This window comes from Acomys minous, assembly GCF_964271855.1.
Source record: "Acomys minous genome assembly, chromosome: 7".
NCBI classification, from domain to species: domain Eukaryota; kingdom Metazoa; phylum Chordata; class Mammalia; order Rodentia; family Muridae; genus Acomys; species Acomys minous.
In genome coordinates this window covers 93,865,848-93,887,047 of record NC_140488.1, presented here as the reverse complement: position 1 = coordinate 93,887,047, position 21,200 = coordinate 93,865,848, and the positions used below count along the sequence as shown (strand labels likewise).

The following is a 21,200-nucleotide window of genomic DNA, read 5'->3' as shown; positions in this document are numbered from 1 at the left end:
ATCACTCATATGTAAAGATAGCGATCTGGATGCTAGGAATGTTCCAAGACCTGCACAGAGCCCTGTAGTTGCAGAACTACAAGCAGAGTACAGAGCACTAGTGGTGTTTCCAAAGGATAGCTGACATCAAAACAAACAGCAGTAGCAATAATGACTAGTATTCTAGTCATGAAGCCTCATATTCATATATAAATTGAGAAAAAATGTATGGTCTATCAGTGTTCTATTCTGAAGAAGTTGAGGTGTTCTAAAGAGCTGGAACTTGTTAGGAAATAACCCATCTTTCTGATACTAAGATTGCTACATTAGATAATCTGTCCAGAGTTGGGAGCAGGTCTGAATTATTATAGATCTGTGGTGTGGGGTGTGGGGCGTGGGTAGGGGGGGACAATAAGAGTTTCAAGAAACCTGACTCTGGATTTGGGCTGGTTAGAAGGCTCTTGTAGCTCTTGCTTTTCCTGGATGCTGCCCTCTTCTCTAATACAAGTTGCCAAGCACAATGGGCAAAGAGCTGGTTGTCAAAGAAAGAAAAGCAGGTGGGAATGAAAGAACGGCATTCCTTGATGAACTCCCCACCCTGTCTTCCTCGCATCTCTGAGGACTCTGCAGCAGCTCCCGACTGACTGCATTTCCATTTTCCTCACCAAGCTGTAGGCTGCTTCAGCATAGCCAGAATGTGGGAACAAGCTGACTGTGTAGCCACAACGCCAACTATTTTAGATGCCTACTAATATACTAACGTGTGATACTCCTCACTGCTTTCTATCACAGGCTGCCAGAGTAGACGGTTTGTTTGGGGCTTTGTTTCTGGTTGAAAAGTTATTATGTAGTGAGGGTAGGGGTCTGATCAGCAGAGGGGCAGGAAGGAAAGTTAACAAAGGTGTTTAGAGGTGTTTCCTGTAGATACTCTAAGAATATGGTTTTTAAATTTTCCTTCCCTCCCTTGAAGGGATAAAAATTCCATTTCCGAGTAACTTGGCACAATTTTCTGATTTTAAAAAAATATCACACACAGAATGCAAACATTAATTTCATCTGTCTTCTCCCCCATTCTTCACTCAATTTTCAAGAGCCTGGAGAAGGAAGAGGGAGAAGCTGGGATTACCCTGTGGTAAGGTAGAGAGTCTTTTTAGGATAGGAGGTTAAAGCATGAACTTTTTTATGCATATGGTGTTTTTGCCTACATAGATGTCTGAGCACCATTTGCATGCCTGGTTCCCATGAGGGTCAGAAGACCCTACCACTGGAGTTACAGATGACTGTGAGCCACTATGGTTCGGGGTGCTGGGAAGCAAATCCTGGTCCTCTGGAAGAACAGTCAGTGCCTTTAACTGCTGAGACATCTCTTCAGCCTCAAGAATAAACATTTTGTTCTCTGCCCATAGGTTATGCTTTAAGGGAACAAGAACCTCATAAGGCCAGCCAGGAAAGCTGGGTAATGGCTGCCACACAGAGCATGGGCAAGGTGACGTGTGCCTCCAGTCTTCATTCCTTTCCAATAGTTCCTAAAAGCAAACCTCCTAGATCTAAGAACCCAATTCTCACTTCTGGTATTTGAGAAAGGGTCTCCTATGATAGTCTAGGATCACACAGAAGTCGTTATATACTGCAGGCTAATCTCAAACTCACAGGAATCTTTCTGCCTCAGCCTTCCGGGCAATGATATATGTAACATATGATGCGTGCGCGCGCACACACACACACACACACAGCACCACACCAGATGCGAATCTTAAATATTATGTGTGAGTCAGGCCATTTCTGAGGACCTCAATGAATGACTGTGTCGATGTAACTGATCCATCACTATGAATCTAGATCTAGACAATCTCATTAACGTTGGGATTTGAGAGGGGAATGTACTCAGATGAGTCTATAAAGACGCCACAGTTCCACAGACATAATGGCCTTTTCCTTTAGCAGTCCAGTTTTGTGGTGCCTGTTTGTATGCTATGTGTTTTTCCAGAATGTAATAAATCCCTCCCAACCTCCTCTAGTAGTCATTTCTAGAAGATTATTTCCGTTCTGTGGAAGACATGGAAGGTGGAAGTGTTGTATCCTTTGCTAGATACTTTTTTTACATATACATTTATATTATTACACATATATATAATAAACTACCTACAGCAAGAAGAATCATGACACAATCAGGAATTATATAAATGTTACATTCTTAGTGTTTTGGCTATTTATATTTGACAACCTTGAAGAAAGCATCTTTCCTATCTTGGTGAGTCTAAAATTCTGAGTGTAAATCAATCTCCATCACATCTTGTCATTATCAACTTAAAACATCTATCTAGACCTAAAAGCATCTTAACCTCTAAACAACTAAGCTTAATTGTAAAACTAACTCCCTGCATACCCAGATAATCAAGTTTATTCCTTCTCAAGTTTGTGATGGAGCTAGATACTTTTTATATGCAGATAATTCACTCTCCCTCCCTACCCAAATCACCTTTAGCTTTGGCAAGTTTATTTCTGTATTGGTCTGATAAAAAGAAGCAGCTGTGAAGCCAGAGTGACCTCTGACCCCAGATATTTTACTTACAAGGTATAGGACTGTAAATGCCCTTTTCTGAGCTTATCTATAAAATGGGCCAATGCTTTCCTCTGTGAGTTGAGTGAAAGGGCCATGGCATTATGAAGAGAATAGCATGGGGTTGGAGTTCCTTTTGAGATTTACAGTCTTGGATAGGAGGAACAGGGCACACAAATAGCCTTTTCCCAGTTGTAAAGCTTTACTTCCAATTGTAATGCTTGCCATCTTCTGGCCCATCATTAAGGAGCAAGAACAGAAGGGGAGAAGATGACAAGACAAGACAAGTAAGTGAGTAATTTTAAGAAAGAAAACACATTAATAGTGGCGTATATTAATTTCCTATTAATGTGCTATTGCTCCATATAAACTACCAAAAACTTAGCAACTCAAAACAGCATTGTCAAGTAGACCTGGTGGCACAGGTATGTAATACCAGTGATTTAGGAGGTTGGGCCAGGAAGATCCAAAGTTTGAGGTCAACCTAGGCAGTTTGGTAAGACTCTGTCTCAAAATAAAAAAAAATAAAAAGGAGCTGGTGATTCATCTCAGGGACAGAACATTCACTTAGCAAGTGTAAAGCTCTGGGTTCAATGTCTAGTACCACAGAGATGAAACCAACAAGTCTTCCAATATTATCTTGCAATATTGTGAGTGGACAGTCTGAGTCTGTGTTCTTTGTTCAGAGTCCTACTAGGCTATAAAACAAGGTGTCACCTGAGGCTGTGCGGCCATCTGAGGCCTGGGGTTTCTCTTTCAAGCCTATTAGTTCTTGGCAAAAATTTAGCTTTGGAGGGTATAGAACTGGAGCCCTCAGTGTCTAGAGGTTGCCCATCATTTCCTATCATCAGGCCTTCTCTACAATGTGGCATTTTGCTTCTTCAAGTGGATAGGCAAATGCCTGTGTTACTTCTTGTCTCCTAAAGACCCACGTGATGAGGCCATAACCCACCATATAGGATACATTCCCTTTAGATAAACTCAAAGTCAAAGGCACAGGGGCCATAAAAATACCTTTTGTAAACTGATGTAGCATAAGGCACAGTTTCTTCCCATGCTCAAAAAAACCACATGTGTTATCTATTGAAAGCACAGAAATCTTGGGGGCCATTCTAGGATGCTAACTGACAGAGGGGTCCTTAGTTGTATTCAAGTAAAATAATAAAACAGGCTTATCCTTTTTCATATGAGGATATATGTTACAGAGGTAACTAAGCTTATCATTCATAATTTAGTCATGATGGAATTGCTAATAATTGAAGAAAATAGGATAGAGCAGGATAGAGTGATTCTGGAGGTATGGGGCAGCTTTGCAATGGTATAGCAACGTTACAAATGAATGAATTCAACTTTAGTTTAACCATTACTAGACAAAAGAAATTATTTTGTGTATGAATGTACATATTCATATTTCTATGTGTACATGGGTGTACACATGTACATGCATTTGGAGGTCAATGTCATGTGTCATCATCTATCATTTCCACTTTATTTGGGGGGGCAGTTTTTCACTGATTCTGGATCTCATTGATTTAGCTAAATAGGCTGCACTTTCAAATAATGAGAAATTTATATTTAGCAATGAAGAAAATTGCTGAATTTCTTTGTATCTTATGTATTTTCTGAAACTGGAGTTACCTACTACCGAAACGTAGAAACTCTAGCATCTGACGGCTTTAAGTCATTCCTAGGAGACTGTATCATAGTGTTGCCAGAGAGCATTTTTTCTTGATCTGTTACTTTTGGGAAGAATCACATCAACATTTTCCTACAAAACCACAAAACATGTGCCTCAAGATGTTAGGGATTCCTGTGTGTGATGCTCTGTCTAGCGTTGTGCCTGACATGCATAGCTGTTGTATAATGTTCATGGGTGAATAGGCTTTTCCATTATCAGCATTCTCCTCTCTTTTCCCTTGTCACCCAATCCCTTTCCCTCGTACAAGATTCTGAGGCACCATCAGGAAACATTTTGCACTTCTTAAATTTTCCTGATGCTGAAAAGCAACAAGTTTGGAGCATTCTTAATATATGCAGGTTACCAACACAGTGTTGGAAACCCTGGTTCCGTCTTTTCCTCATGCCAAGACTAAAGTGAATAGCAGGAGCTCAGCTCCTTCTGGTCCATAATTGAAAAGCCATAGACACTTGACATTTTTTGAGGGACTGCCAAGGTCTAGTCAACAGTTCAGATGCTATGAAGGGTGTTAAGTCTTCTGGCCTACCTCCTCTCATCAGGGCCCAGCCTAAAGTATGACCCCAGCTGCCTTAAAGAGACAAGTCTGATGGCAGACACACACTTCTGGAATTGCCCATTGCATTTCTTGCTTTTTTTTTTTTTTTTTTTGTATTCCACAATCAGACTTTCTGTTCTGTCTCTTTTCCAGCTGTCACCAGTGCATGAGTCACAGCCATCTTTGTTGAGTTTAGCAATGACCTCAGTCCCATTGAGCAGGAGTTGACCTCCGTGATCAGAGACAGGCCAATTTTCTAGTCAATGCCATCACTGCACTAGAGTGTTCTTCCTCTGAGCTTAACTGAATGATACTTCTGTCTTCAGAGCTCTGCCCACTGTCCACGGGAGAGAAGTGTCCTGCTCTGGACTTGGCTCTCCCCTTTTATACCAAGGCCCCCCACACATCCTCTCGGGCCTGAAAAGATCAGCTTGTTTGATTGTGAATCCTCCTGGTCTTTCTTACAGGGTCCAGTGACCCCTGACTGGTTCACCAAGCACTCACAATTTCTAAGAAGAAAGTTGAGGCTATGGAATAGCCTGAGAAAGAAAAATTGCCTCCCTTCTTTTATGGTTCTGTTGGTCCTCCTCCTCCCTCCAAAAAGAGTGTTGTCCCTCTCCAGTAAAATAGTCCTCTGACCCAAATACTCAAGGATTTAACATACAGGAAGAATAAAGAGGTAGGAGAGCATGATTTCTTTGACTAAAGGTGAGAAAATATAGACTATTTATGGTCATCCTAAGTCTACAGTGTTAAATGATAGTCACGTATGACTGTTTTAATTAATAATAAAAGTTAAAAATTTCAGTTCCTTGCTCACTAGTCATTTTCGAACTGCTTAATAGCCACTGAGGTCTCCCATCTCTTGGTCCAAGGGCAAAGGGAACTACTATATTATATAATGCATCTATAGAAAAAGTTCTCATCATGGAACATCCTATTAGATAATTTAGAGCCATTGTATATTCCACTTGGTTCTCCCCATGTTTCAATATATCATTTGATATGTATTTGTTTCTTTTCTATAGTGCTAAGGATCAAACTCAGAGTCTCACATAAGTTAGGCACATGTGCTACTATTGAACTACTATTGAACTTCACTCTCTGTTAGTGATTCTTGTAGTAATGAAAACCTTATTCTAGACTAATCAATACTATTAAATGCAGTTAAACGCTATTGAATACTGTATTTAAAATAATTGGAGTTCATGGTGAGGGAAGGGAAATTTAATCATGAAAAGGCTGTATTTCCCCAGTTTTCATTCTTCTATTCCTTTCCTTCTATTCACTTTTCTTTCTACATTTCCTATAGACTATGTTGTTCCAGATTAGGCTTCTCAAAGTAGAATGGTAGACTGGTCTTCTAAAAGAATATGCTCATACTGGAACCAAAAGTTTATGTATGGCATAGGGATAAACAGTGGAACAGAGTATCTCCAAACCAAACACTGGGGAAACAGGGAAATGAAGCAGGAAGAAAAGCTGACCCGAGAAGAGCAGGATGCTCCTGGGTCAGAAGTCTGGCTCTGGGTCACAGGTCTGAAGGATGAAGCCAACTGTACCTAATCTTGGCAGTGTTGAGGCTAATATGATGCCAACTGCTCATGAATTTCTCTGGGTGGCCATCTCTTAGTCTTAGTCCCCTTACATCCCAGAACATTTTCCTATAGGTATGCATCCTCTATTCTCATCCATCCTGGGATATATTCATCATGAATGCAATGAAGGAGACAGTAGTGAATTAAATGCTGTGTTTAGGAGAAAAAGAGTCTTCCTTGACATCTCAGATGAATTGTAAGAATCATATGATCTATAGATTCCTTCCCTTAATATGCCCTACCACACCGCTATGGTTCCTTTAATGCTGTGCTTGGTGAAACCAGGGGAAAATAGCAAGGAATGGAGTCAGGGGGTGGAGAGCAAGCTCGGGAACCTGCAGCCAGAATGTACAGGGACAAGAAACGTCATAAACTACAGACCACAGATCAGGTAGACAACAGGAACAGTGTGAGGAAGTGTCTTGTGCTCTCCCATCTCTTAGTCCAAGGGCATAACTGTCCCCAGCAGTGTCACAAACTTCAAAGGTTTTCCAGCCTTGAGTTAGTGTTCTTCATAACAGCATGCAGCTTGGCCTTCGCCTCTACATTCCTCCCCAGCTCCCTGTCACTTTCCCCACCCCAGAGCCCGCTAAGCAATGCTCCTGATGCATGTTGTACTCTTTGCTCTTTATCTTGCAGCTGTCTCCAACTTGGACATCGAGAGTAAGCTGAGTGTATACTACCGTGCACCATGGCACCAACAGCGAAACATCTTCCTCCCAGCTACCAGGCCGCCCTGTGTGGAGGAGCTGCACCGCCATGCCAGACAGAGTCTGCAAGCTTTGCGCAGAGGTAACTGATCCCAGGCTGGGGGCTGGGTGTTTCTGGGAGAATATCAGAGGTTGTGCCATGTAGGGTTTTTCTGTCTTGTTAGTCCTAGTGCCCCTTTAGTTAAAGCAAGTGCTTTGAAATGATCTCATTTCTACCCTCAATGAAAGCCGTGCATAATATCAGCTACATGTACATATGTTTTACAATTTCCATTGTGGCCTAAAAATGATCACAAAATAATTCAAAAGAAAAACGTATTAATAACATTGTATGTCAATATGCAAGTGCCAATTCACAATTATATTAGATAACATAATGAAAGCAGTTAAATATCTATACCTCTTAAAAATAAAGTTGAGTTTAGAACAGACAGAAGCCATTACAAACCAAGAGTTGGGAGAAATGAAGGAGCTCTGGAAGTAGGGACAGGAGAAGTGCTATGAAAATTGGTATTGACATCTATTAGATATAAGCAAAATAATTGAAAAATAGTTTTTAGGATTCTTTCTACAAGGGATTTGGGTGGGGCATTTGAATGCTGTAGGAGACCTGGAGCCCTTTCATTGACCATTCAGTGCACTACAGGATGGCTGTCATGCTTGGCACCTGCCCAATCCTTCTAATATTCACAATAAAGCCCTCAAGTGCTCTTCTGTTCCTATTGGTGCTCCCTGTGCTGATCTAATGCCCTCGTTCTACTAGGAGATGATTGGAGGCTTGAAATTTGGGGAAACTTGTTCTGGCAAACTTCACGGCCAGGTCCTCTTATCCCCCAGCCAGAGCTCTTTTTACCTTGCCCATATACTGTGTCTCATGAAAATAGATAATCATATTTGTTTTTCTGTCACAGTATTGAGAGTGTGCCAAAGATAGGCATGTAACAGTCTAGGTAGAAGATGAACATTTTCTTACTTTCCAGTGCCTTAAAACCCCTTAAAATAAGAGTATTCAAAATGTTCATTATCCTTTAAAGACCCCCAAAATGGACAACAGAAAATGGTATGCCACTTTTTCTGCCCTTCACATTTTTGTTGTGGTGTCTACAAATTCATTGTGTTTATTTCAATATACCTACACTTATTTAAGAATTGATAGTTTACAAAACATTACAATGCAAATGAAATGTTTTAAAGCTAAAGACAGAAATTCCTAATAAGTGTTATTTTCATCCACATTTGTATGACTCTGGGTTTTCTCCTTTTAATGAAACAACTGACCTACAACTGTCCCCAAAGTATTTGTTTAAAAGTTTTCATTCAATTTATTAATGGTGAGATACTGTGATATTTATATTCATTTCAGCTTTATGGATGAGTTAAAAACATCCTTCAATATATTTTTAGTGCAAGGATCCTTCTGGAGATCTTCCTGTCTACTGTTCTCTTCCTAGACACCTTTCCCATAATAACCTATGCACCCTCCCAACATTCTACATGTAACCGTGTGTCATAACTGACCACGGTGGTCCAGCCTGCCTTCTGCTATTAATCCATGAGCAACTCAAGGGTGAGGTTTGTGTCTTGTTAATGTAATCTATTCAAAGCATGTAGCACCAACCCTGCATATGGTAGGTTCTAAATCGATGTGTCTGGAAGGGAATGAAATTCTGCAGAAAGCTGATTGAGCATTGAAAGCACAGGATGAGTACTGTTTTATCATTCTCACTAAATATTTTCTCAGATCCCATCATCAGAGAGCTTGAGGAGCATTAGCCCTGTAGACATCATTCTTTTTTATCATTTTATTATTATTAATCAGTCCTCCCTCATTAGACTTTTACAGATTTAACCAGATAATACTGAGCTGTTCATAAGCTGTCATATTTCACTGCTTCACCAGGTTTGGCCTTAACAGCAGAACTGAAGAACAGCAAGTGCCAATATCAATTTTCTCTGCAGTTCCTCCTGGGGGATGAGAGATGGATATACAGCCTTCTAGGGGTTAGATGGAAGACTATGGAGCCTCGTTTTGCCCTGTTCAGACTGGCTTGTTTTGTTGTTGGCTCAATAGCAAATCTTGGGTGTAGTGGTTTTAATAGCACTGCAGAGAGCCATAAACAAGAATTATAGGCATCATGGAATTAAAAACATGCAGTGGTGTAGAATTAAAATTAGCAAGTGACTTTAAAAAAAATAAATAAATATAAAATAAAAACCTTGCCTAAGAAACAGTAATGTAGCCTTGTATCCATCAGTATAATCCACTTCTGCCATCTGGTGGTTGGGACTAATACCAAACTTGCAGATAAGGGCTTTGCTTCCCCCAAAGGTGTCAGTGAGCTTCCCTGGGGGAAGTCTCTATTTGGACAGCTGGGATTGCTGCCTTACTTTCATGGGGAGAGAAGGGATGGTGGAGCATGGACAAGTAAGACTGGGTGGCTGCAGATTTGTGCTCCTTTGGGAACTGAGATTAAACCTTAAATTGGGTTGCCTTATTATCAGCCCCCTACCCTGAACAAACTGTCCTAAAGGCCAGGCAGTGTGCTTGATCATAGGATTAAAAGAGCAATCAAGTATGCTGTCTGCCTTCAAAGCATTCTGGAGTAATGAGGACGATGGACAAGTAAGCAGTTAAACTCAACCCAGTGCTATGGGGACTAAGGAGAAGCATAGCTATCATGCCACACATCCTCAGGGAAGTGGCATCTAAATGGATTTCAAGTTGGCTAGAACACAATGATTGTTTTCCCTTTTCTTAGCAATTCTTTACTACTCAGTGCCAATAGTAACTAAGTTATACCATCTTTAATGTTCATGAAACACACAGAGAGCCTAATACATGGCTATAAAGAGATAATTATATTTTATATTTCTTTTCCTTTCAAGTTTCTGGCTGGGGTCTATATTTCATTGGCCTAAAAGAATAAGGATGAAGATTTGACTGTAGGTGCAGTCCCTGGTGGGCTGATACTGTCTCTACGTCACCATTGTCAAAAAAAAGTGTTTGTGAGGCATTACTTTAGGCTTCCTACTCTTAGCCTGGGTAATGGAAAAAATACACTTAAAATAGTATGGGAGAGCAGTGGTGCAAAGGCCAGCTGAGCTGCTCTGTCCCTTCTCACTCTGCTCCCATTTCACTTCTTCCTAACTAGTAACACCCGTCTGCTCCACCTAGTGAATTTAAGAATGTAGACAGTTTTCCTTGTGCCGTCCCTTAGAAAAAGCCCAAATATTGGCTTGCGGAGAAAAATTAAGGGTGACATTAGAGATGGAAACTTGATCAAGAAAGGTATTTAGCTCAAAGTTTCTTCTTGAGAAGTGTTGACTTTGGAGGCAGTGTAGCAGAGACCACCCATATGCTGGGGTTTGGAGGGCCTTTCTCTGGTTGAGAATGGAAGGAATATTTTTTTTGAAGAATCCCAAGCAAAGGAACATGGGGAATCCTATCATGTTTTCTTAACCTATATACTAAGCCTGTGACTCTAAGAGAGAGGTTAGATAGGGAAGACAAAAGACAGTCAGCTCACTGATAGAAAGCAGAGTCCTAGTTTAGATCGTAAAATATTGAATAAAACAAACAGAGATGGGACCAGCATTAAGGAAACCAGTTCAAACAAGTAATAAGTTATAGAGAAACATGAGCACTAATGGTGCCAACAACACAGCACATCATAAATATGAAATGCATATAGTGTATGGGATGCATTTTTTTTCAAAAACCTAGACTGCAGTAAAACATTAGGTTGTCCAGTCCTTCAACAAACATTTAGTGAAAGTCTAGTTTATAGATGCTTTAGGCTCTCTGATCAAATGAGGAATGTAATTTTTGTCTCTGAACATGGTCTTGTGGCACAGACCAGTAAGTTCAACTATTTAGGAAGCTAGGCAAGAGAATTGCCAAGTATAAGGCCTGCCTGGGCAATTTAGTGAGATCTTGTCTCAAGAAAATATACCAAAGGGGCTAGGAATATAGTTTAGTAGCAGCACAGTTTCCTAACCTGTACAAAATATCACACACGTGTGTGCACGTGCACATGCATGCACACACACATATACATACACACCTGTTCCAGAGCCCACTTACAGTTCAAAAGGCTGACAAATAGAGATCATATTTTTATCAACACAAGCATACAAATAGGAATTATAAGGCCTTGGGAGAAAGGACATCTGGCATCAACTGAAAGAGTCCAGCTTAGTTTGCTCTGTATCATAGCACAGGCAAACAAACAAACAAACAAAACAAAACAAAACAAAACAAAACAAAACAAAAAACCACAGAGAGAGTGTGTGTAAATTTGTGCCTTATTAAGTTAAAGGGTTGTAACTATTCAAAGAATGAAATTGTAGCAAAATATAACTATAACCAAATACTGAAAAAACCAAAAGGTCTTGCTCCAATAGGTGAGGCATATTTATCCTTTACAATGCCTGTAGGTTTAGCAATATCAAGGTTAAAGACACAGAGCTATGTCTGTACCACTGATCAGTGTGCAGTGACCTCCACTTCTTAAATCTGTTTCTACATATGCAGATGAGGGACAGAATTAATGCCCACTTGTGTGGAGTTGTTGAGAAGGAGCAGATGTGAGCTTTAACAAAGCATTTCTGGCACACATCAATAAACATTGGGCATTATGACTAATAGTCTACTTAGGATGAACAATACTAATGTTAAACAATGTAAAACAAAATGAAAAACGGGATCCATTAATCTGTATGTCAATCATGATGAGGTCTCTAGAAACTTCAAGCTCTGGAGATGAGTGTAAGTAGTATTGCAGGAGACAGCCTTTAGTGTAGGGAAGGGCTATTCTGAGGTATATATACTGGAAAGCTAAATTGTGTTTTGGGCATCTCTGTGATATCTGACTGTGTATCTATCCATCTGTCTATCTATCCATCCACATCTATCTGTCTATCTATCTATCTATCTATCTATCTATCTATCTTTTTTTGTGGTAATGGAGATCAAACTAAGAGTCTTATCTCCGTGATTCTTTTTTTAAAAATATTTTATTAATTTATTTATATTACATCTCAGTTGTTAGCGCATCCCTTGTATCCTCTTATTCCTCTCTCCCTCCTGCTTCCCCCTACTTCCCTCCCCTATGTCTGTGACTGAGGGAGACCTCCTCCCCCTGTATATGCTCATAGGGTATTGAGTCTCTTCTTGGTGACCTGTTATCCTTCCTCTGAGTGCCACCAGGCCTCCCCATCAAGGAGACATGGTCAAAAATGGGGCACCAGAGTTTGTATGAAAGTCAGACCTCCCTCTCCACTCAACGGTGGAGAATGTCCTGTCCATTGGCTAGGTCTGGGTAGGGGTTCGAAGTTTACTACCTATATTTTCCTTGGCTGGTGCTAAAATAAAAAACTCAAGTGACACCACATGCTGGCAAGGATGTGGAGAGAGAGGAACACTCCTTCATTGCTGGTGGGAATGCAAACTAGTACAACCACTTTGGAAATCTATCTGGCGCTTTTTCAGAAAAATGGGAATAGGGCTTTCTCAAGACCCAGCTATTCCACTCCTTGGAATATACCCAGAAGATGCTCTACCACACAACAGGGACATATGCTCAACCATGTTCATAGCTGCTTTATACATAATAGCCAGAACATGGAAACAGCCTAAGTGTCCCTCAGTAGAAGAATGGATAAAGAAACTGTGGTACATTTACACTATGGAATACTATTCAGCTATTTAAAACAAGGAATTCCAGAAATTTGTGGACAAATGGATTGAACTAGAAATGATCATAATGAGTGAGTTCACCCAGAAGCAGAAAGAGTCAAATGGTATATACTCACTTATATCTGGACACTAGCTCAAGGGGCGTGTCCCATGAAAGACTTTACTTACCAGGAAACTGGGACAGAGGGGAAGACATCCTATTGGGACTCTAGGTGAGAGAAGCATGGGAGAATGGGGAACTAGAAGGATCCAGAAGGTCCTGGAAACCTATAAGAAGAACATTATGACGGGCGGATCTGGGTCCTGGGGTCCTGCTCAAACTATGGCACCAGCCAAGGAAAATCTCCGTGATTCTTACTATGAAGTCTTGACTACTTTATCTCCCACCCTCCAGATATTTCTTAACTTTCCCCTGAAGGTAGCTTTATTCCAGAATGAGAGAAATGTTGACACTGGGATTCCTTTACTTTCTCTGGTACCACACGACTGCAAAGCCCTCTGAGTTTAAATGATGTAGATGGCTGCAATAAGGTGCTAGTTGCCCCCTTTTCTCCAGGAAAATAAAAGATAAAGAAAAGACCCAATGGGTAACGCTTTGTCAATTTCTGTGATATAAATATAGTCACCATAGTCTATTACCTGGTATCTATAGTTGAAAAACTGGTTCAGAAACATTCCTGACTCCATGTAGTACTTTCCTAGAACTAGTGACACCTAGGTCCAGAAGCTATGGTATGTCTGCATCGACTCTGCGCTCCAACCCTCATGGCAGCAAACTTTCTGCCATCATTCTCAACCTTTCTTTTTTTTTTTCACTTCCGATATTTTAAAATGAGATGTGTTGAACTTTTGAGTCGCCTTGTGCCAAGATTATAAGATGAGACCGTAGAGATGGATGTATCTGCCCTTGTAGTCAGAGGAAGTGAACCTTCAGTTAGGAACCATTTTAAAAATCTGATCTGACATATAGATTAGCTAGATTAATGAAAGCTCACCTTTTGGTTTTGTTTTGTTTTTTACAGCTCTTGGCTAACACTCTCGGGAGGGAAAGAACAATTGAAAATACCAAGCGTATGTCATTATGTTTTTCTGTTCTGCACCCTCAGAACACCGGAGCCGAAGTGATCGCAGAGAGCAAAGAGCTGCTGCTCCCCTCTCCATAGCTGCTCCACCACTGCCAGCCTACCCTCCAGCTCACAGCCAGAGGAGGCGCGAGGCCAAGGACCGTCACTTCCTAACGGTAAGTATGGTGACTGCTGGCTGGCCTGTGCTTCCTCTTTTTGAGCATCAAGTTCCTCTTTGCTCAGTAAGGGAAACTGGGCTGGCTGAGAAGGCAGGTCATAGGCATGGAGGAACTCCTTTCTGGAGTACACACACACACACACACACACACACACACACACACACACACACACACACGGTACATGCAGTGAAACAATAATATATAGATTCTAAAATCTGAAGGCAATTTTATTTCCAATCCCAGTTCTGACTATGTTTCGGATTTTGTTATTTTTTTCTCTCAATTCTTGCCATTGTAATAAGGTGGTATTAATAGTATTTAGCTTAATAGGGCTTGAGGGCTTGAGGATGAACAGAGCTTAGCACAGAGACTGACTGACAGAGTCAGACATCTATAAATGCTAACCACCACTGCCACTACTCTTATTACTAGCCTGAATCCATGGAAGAAGCTGGAAAAGAACTTATGTGGTGTGAAAAGTGACCACTAGAATCAATCATAAGTCCCACTTTCCCATTCAATGTAAAAAGCTACTTCTCTAGGGTAACCTATTACTCCAGTGACATCATCACTGTGGGTGGCTTCCACCTAATCTGGGTGGATGTGGCTGTAACTCAGCCCAAGCTCCCAAGTATGGACCACAGATGATGAAGTTGGGCTTGAGTGGAAACACCTGCAAACTCAATCAGAAGCTGCTGTGAGCCCTTCATCCCACATGTGCCTTCTGGGGCCTTAGTGGGGATAAGTAAACATTTGTGCTTCCGTGTACCTATATCACTAGTGTCAGGAACACTTTGGTTTCATGACCAAGGCATCCCAGATTGTCTTCAAGCTTGCCAGCACTCCTACTCTCTTATTTTGGTTTGAGGCTCAAAGTCTGAAGAAGTTATAACAGTACGCGTATGAGTTGTGGTTTTTGTTTAAAATTAAATGCATGACTCTAAACCCTACACCACTGTGCAAAAATGGTAGAAAATGTCTAGGTTCCATGATGCCAAAAATTCAGATGGAAAGATACTTCATCTAAATTAACTTGCGTGTTATAACATACCCAGATAAAATCTTAAGTAAGACTAGACAATCTACAGCAGTGGTTCTCAACCCTTTGGGGTTCTAACTACCCTTTCATATATCAGATATCCTGCATATTCAATATTTATATTACCATTCAGAGCAGTAGCAAAATTACAGTTAAGAGGTAGCAATGAAATAATTTTATGAGTGGGAGTCACCACAACATAAGGAACTATATTAAAGGTTGCAGCATTAGGAAGGTTGAGAACCGCTGCTCTAAATGACCCTGCATGTTATAATATATACAGATAAGACCTAAGAGGGAAAATAGATGATCCACAGGTATTTCTCTTATTCACAGCCAGATAGTGGCCACCATGCTCTTCAGGTGGGTACATACTGGGTGCCATGCTGTTTTCGCCACATTGCTGTGATGCAACCCAAGGATAAGAAAGAGGAGTTTACGATTCCCTGATTCATTAGACAGAGTGCTTACACATGCTAGTGATTTTTCATAAAAGTCCCTACTCAATACAAGTTCTTATTAAGCTTAAATCTGCTTGCCAAAGCATTTGCTTCTAATGAGGTATTTTCTGCATAAAAATGCTAAAAATATTTTTCCTATTCATTATAATGTGTTTTGCAGCTCATTAAGTTGGTTTTCTTGGGGAGGAGGTGAGATGGAAAATTTTTGAGTGTTTACAGAGGTGACAGGAAAATATAATCCTTTTTTATAATCTACATAATTTTTAATGATGTCTAAATATCTAAATAAGATGATAGGAAAAGACTTAAAGTAGTGACTAGCAATGAAGGTGCTTCATTAGCCCTACATACAGCAAGGAGAAGAACCTAGATTATATTTCTGTAAGCATCTGAAAGTCTGCCTATCTCGAATTTCTTAAATCTTGCCATTTCCAAATCATTTGGAGGGGGTTGTTTTCAATTAAGTTTGGGTCACCAATTTCATTAGAAGATTTTTCATCCAAGTTATACCTCACACACTTGGCTAGAATACACTTCTATTTGTTTGGCTTAAAAGGTCATATGTTGCTTAAAGAATAAAGGTTACAGGAATAAGGATAGGAGCTTTGCAGACAAAACCCTGGATACACATTTTCTTAGAGAACTATTGGATCAATATTTTATTAGACAGTGACTTTCCCTTTTTAATCTTATAAGACTTAGTTAAGCCATTTTTCTTCCCTTTAAAGAACATTTATAATAAGACTCTGGTATAGGTTTCCAATACTCTGTGGGCCACTGTAATATGTTCTGGTCAACAGTGGCATGGTCTGTAAAGCCAAACTACCTGAATTTGAATACTATTTTTACCATGTAAGCTGTGCACCTCTAGATTAGTGCATCCTTTCAGTCATTGTCTTAGCCATAGAAAAAGCTTTGGCACCAAAATTTGAATGGGTTGTTAACAGTGCTTAATGCATGGTAAGCATTCCATATATATTAGACCTGATGATGATGATGATGATGATGATGGTTTGTCATTCAAGTCCTTGATGTGTCTATCATATAATGACAAGATTGTAGCTTTAATCCCCAGCTGCCTAATTTTTTGGTTGTGTGATTTGGAGATAGGTTATTGTAACTTTCTAAATCTTATTTTCTTTCTTTTTAAATAGCTGAATTCCAATTTCTTTATAAGAAAGGAACAATCATTTTGACTTTACAAGGTCATTAAGTGTATTTCATATGATACTAAATAAATAAAATTAAGTTATGTGTATGCAAGTCCCTAGCACAGTGCCTAAAATATATTTGAGTATCTGAACAATATTCATAGTCAGTTGTAATAAAGCTCTTATCACCAAATGAAAGGCCTATAATATATATGCCCTCATAAAATTAGAGGAAATATAAATTACTTACAACTTTTCCAGAGGAGAAGAAAAACTCTAAATATTCATGCCCTTTCAGCCAGCAATTCCACTTATGGGAATTAACTCCAAGGTGATAGATCAGTCTATGTGAAGATTTATTCACTAATATGTTCATCAAAGCACTTTTTTAATAGGAAAAAAATAATTATATGTATCTCAAGTCTCCAAAAAGGATCTTAATTTAATAAATTTTGATATACATTATATCCTATCCTATAGAATGTAATACAATATCATAGTATTATAGGTGAATATGTCATGACATAAAATGTATATTTCATCACTGAGGATTTTTAAAGTCTATAATATTTTATAGAGAGTTTCATCTCAAAACGTGTCTAGGAGTGAGTATCTGTAGATAAATGGCTGAAAAGCGATATAGCTGTGGTTTCCAAAGCTGTGAACTAAGATGCCTTAGGGCAGTGCTGTAAACTTATACAGAGGCCATGGGATACTAAAAAAAGTTCCAGGGACATAGTGCCATTACTACAGTGACATCTGGATGTGGCTCCAAAGTAACTCCACAACTCCTACAAATAAGAGGGAATGCTTGGTTTCTTATCGATTTACTTACCTGAAAGGTTCTGCAAGAAGAATTCACAAAAAGCCAAACTGCTTAGGTTTGGCTTAAAGCAGACTATTTGGTGAGAATTTAAGGTATGCCTCCAAATAATAGCAGCCTCTGTTATCACGGAGACTAAGCAAGTGATTTCAGGGAAAGATTTGCTAGCAAGATTATCTTGTGCAATATGCGCTTGGATTCTGAAGTTCTACCACTAGCAACTGTGTAGTTCTCTTTTTTTCTGGAGAGAGGAAAGTTTGTTTGTTTTTTAGTTTTTCGAGACAGGGTTTCTCTGTGTAGCCTTGGCTGTCCTGGACTCACTTTGTAAACCAGGCTGGCCTCAAACACAGAGATCCACCTGCCTCTGCCTTCCGAGTGCTGGGATTAAAGGAGTGTACCACCATGCCCGGCAAATTTCTCTCATATTAGAAGAGACGCTAGCCCTGCTTCATGTTCAACTTTAGAATATCAACATTAATAAAGGGCAAAAGACTTATGTGATATGAAAGGAAAGCAGAATCTAGGAAATTAATTTTAGGATATCTCTGAAAGATAAGGTGACTGTGGATTTGAGCTGCAAGAAAAGGATCAAAATAACCCTCTCCAAATGTACATTCTCATATAGCATCTCAAGATTCTGATGACTTCATTATGGCGAATTCAGCTTCGGACTGGTCAAGGACATAAAGTCTTATTTGGACCTGGCTGAAAGCCAAATATACAATGTTTATGGCAATATATATATACACACACACACACACATACTTTCCAAAAGCCTAAGAAAGAGAGATACCCTAAGAGCCATTCCTTATCCACCTGACTAGACTGTTGTCTGCAAACGCATTTGTTAAGTGATAGGATACTATTTACTGTGGGCAGGAGAGATAAGGAAAGAAGGGTCCCACCATGGTGTGTGTTTGTGTACTGAACAAAAACTCAGTTATTGAAAACTCCTTTATCTTCAGGTAGGATTCTTGAAGAATTTTCTCCTTCCCTAGATTGTAGTCAAATTAGGAATAGCAGTGGGTATGATAATATGGGACATTTTCCAGAGCCACAGCAGATTTTATGTATTTCTGGAAGATTAGTTCCTAGGTATTTAATCATCCAGTTATTGCTTCAGATGATAACCTCACATTGGTTCTTCTCATTGGCTATCATTTGTGTAAACAAAAGCAACTGATCTTTGTGTGTTGACATCTTGCTTTCTTCCTGAAGGTGTTGACCATTTGAATTATTTTTCCCCTTTGGTTATTGAGAATTTGTCTGCTGTGCTTTTCAGTTAGACACAAGTTTATTTCATTTTCAATTCTTAGGTGTTTAGTTGATCTATTTTATTAAACTTAATGTTAGAAAGAAAGATATATGAAATACACAAATATCAAGCTAGCCTGGTCTACAAAGCAAGTCCAGGAGTGCCAGGGCTACATGGAGAAATCTTGTCTTGAAAAAAATAATGAAAACACACAAATATCCATACATTAGCATAAAATTCAATTTTGTGACCTGATAAGCTGTGGTCATATGGTGGGGGAGGAGGTCCCCTTCTGTCAGAGGTCTAGGGGAGGGGAGTAGGGCAGAAGAGGGAGGGAGGGTGGGAACAGGAAGATACAAGGAGGGGATAACAATCAGGATGTAATAGGAATACATTATGTTAAATTAAAATGTAAAAAAATCAATGTTTTGGAAAAAACAATTTTGAAATCTTTAAAAATTCCCATGCTGCCCAAACCCCCATACAGAATTAAAAATATAAATAAAACAGAGTTAGGCGCATAACCCTCAGACTTCTATCACACACATGAAAAGGAAATCCACACAGTGTGTTTGTGTATATTATACTGGGGGATGAGCCAAAGCAAGTACTCTACTACTGAACTATGTCCTAAATTATCTGTTTGCTTTTCATTTTGAGACAGGGTCTTGCTAAATTGCTCATTCTGGCCTTTAACTTACTTTGCAGCTCAAGGTATTATTGAACTTGAAATCCTCTGGCCTCTCCCACAGGCCTGGCCAGGTACCAACCATATTAAATTGTTGGAAAATACATAGACACTGCAATAAACTGGTACTCCATCCTAAAAAACAAAAGCCTTGAAGTTTGCTTGTGAAAAGGCTCATCATAAGATTTGCAGTTTGTGCGTTACTGGCAGGGGATTAGAAGAGGGCCGATAAGAAATTAGAGGGAAGGCTGTACGGTTATATGTGAATAAGCTCCACAATGTGAACATAGTAGCTTGTGGATGTCGGAAATGTGTTTTGCATTCTTCAACAGCTCAGTTCAGCTCAGTGCAATCCATGCATCCACTTAGAGTTTTTCATGTCTGAAATTGTGCATAAGCAAACACAACGTTTACATTATGTTCAAACCACGCTCCTAAAATACCAATTGCTTTGGAATTAATGCAAGTTTTCAAAATGAGCATATCAGAACTGGCTGTAGAGGAAAGATAAATCAGAACAAATGAGCTTGGTTTACCTACAGGGCATGGGTGAAGATAGAATGAAGGAACGGGAAGGAGGCAGTGGGGCTGCTAAGCAGTGACATTTCTTTGAGCCTATGTTTTTGTTGTTGTTGTTGTTGTTTTGCATACCGTATAGTCTTAAAGCCCAGAAAATAATTCATGAATCCTCTACCCATAAATAAAGAACATCAACCAGGAGGTAAGAACCCCAAGTGGAAAGCAAACAATAACAAACCAACCTAACTATATCACAAATGAATGATGAACCCACCCTAGAGGAGGGGAAGAGTATGTCTAGTGTTGATAACTTCGGAAAAATTGTTCTGCTTTGGTTTCATTTCATTGCCACCAAACTTATTTATGTATGCATCTGCAACTATAATTTGAAATGGATCAATCAAGCACAGCCACGGATGAAAATGGATGACAATACAGCTAAAAGAGGGAAAGCTATAAACTTAGGAACTTCATGCACATTAAAGAGCCTCAGTTGACTAACACATGACTATCAGACAATGCCTGTATCTCACAGTTTATAATCACCTTCCCTGATCATAAAATATGAATGATACTTTATAGTGAATTTCACATGCATTTATACTCGTGTCGTTGTCCCTGGTCCCCATTTGCTCTCCATTCGCCAAGCTTTTGCAGAGGTATTCTCAGTCATTCCTTTAAGAACTGTGTATTTTTTTTTCTTTCATAAGCACAGAAATAAGTAAGTAAACAGTAAGTCAGAGAATGACATCTGCAGGCAGATATATGAATGAAGAGACTATGCAGACAGACTTGGATGTCAACAGCCTTATCCAAGGAGGATTAAATTTAACTGACTTTGGCAAAGAAGCTGTTTTGGCTCGCTCAAAGGTCTGTCAACTGCAACTCTGGTTGTGACATCAGTGCCAGGCTCCATGTTTCTAAGGGATTAGCAATGGTCTACACGAGGAGCAAGAAGTATAACTAGGTAACTAATGCTACAATACATTCCATGCTTTGAACTTGTGTTCGGAGCTGACCACAGGAAGCATACTCACTTGCCAAGTTAAAGCTAAAAATCTTAAAATTAAAAAGTTAAAGTTAAAAGCTTAAAGACTCTGAAAACCGTCTTTAAATCTTGAGCAGGAGAAATTAAGCACCTCCCCTTAAGCAACAATTTTTGTATTTAGGAACATGAAGGGAAAAACAGTCTACTGGACATAATGCTGAGGCATAATGATGCAACAGAAGTTTGAACTCAAA

General features: G+C 39.6%; 1 protein-coding gene and 1 long non-coding RNA gene across 3 annotated transcripts in view; one reads left to right on the top strand and one right to left on the bottom strand.

Annotated features, from left to right (window-relative positions):
- Positions 1-21,200, top strand: part of NHS (NHS actin remodeling regulator) — a 342,238-nt gene that overhangs the window by 290,190 nt on the left and 30,848 nt on the right. For both annotated transcript variants that reach the window (XM_084790158.1, XM_084790157.1), the window contains 2 exons: positions 7,011-7,163; positions 13,886-14,019. In XM_084790158.1, the coding sequence (XP_084646284.1) occupies positions 7,011-7,163; positions 13,886-14,019 (287 nt within the window). The remainder of the gene's footprint in view (positions 1-7,010; positions 7,164-13,885; positions 14,020-21,200) is intronic.
- The window catches only part of LOC311602296, a 56,054-nt gene that overhangs the window by 26,509 nt on the left and 8,345 nt on the right, over positions 1-21,200 (bottom strand). The window lies entirely within an intron of this gene.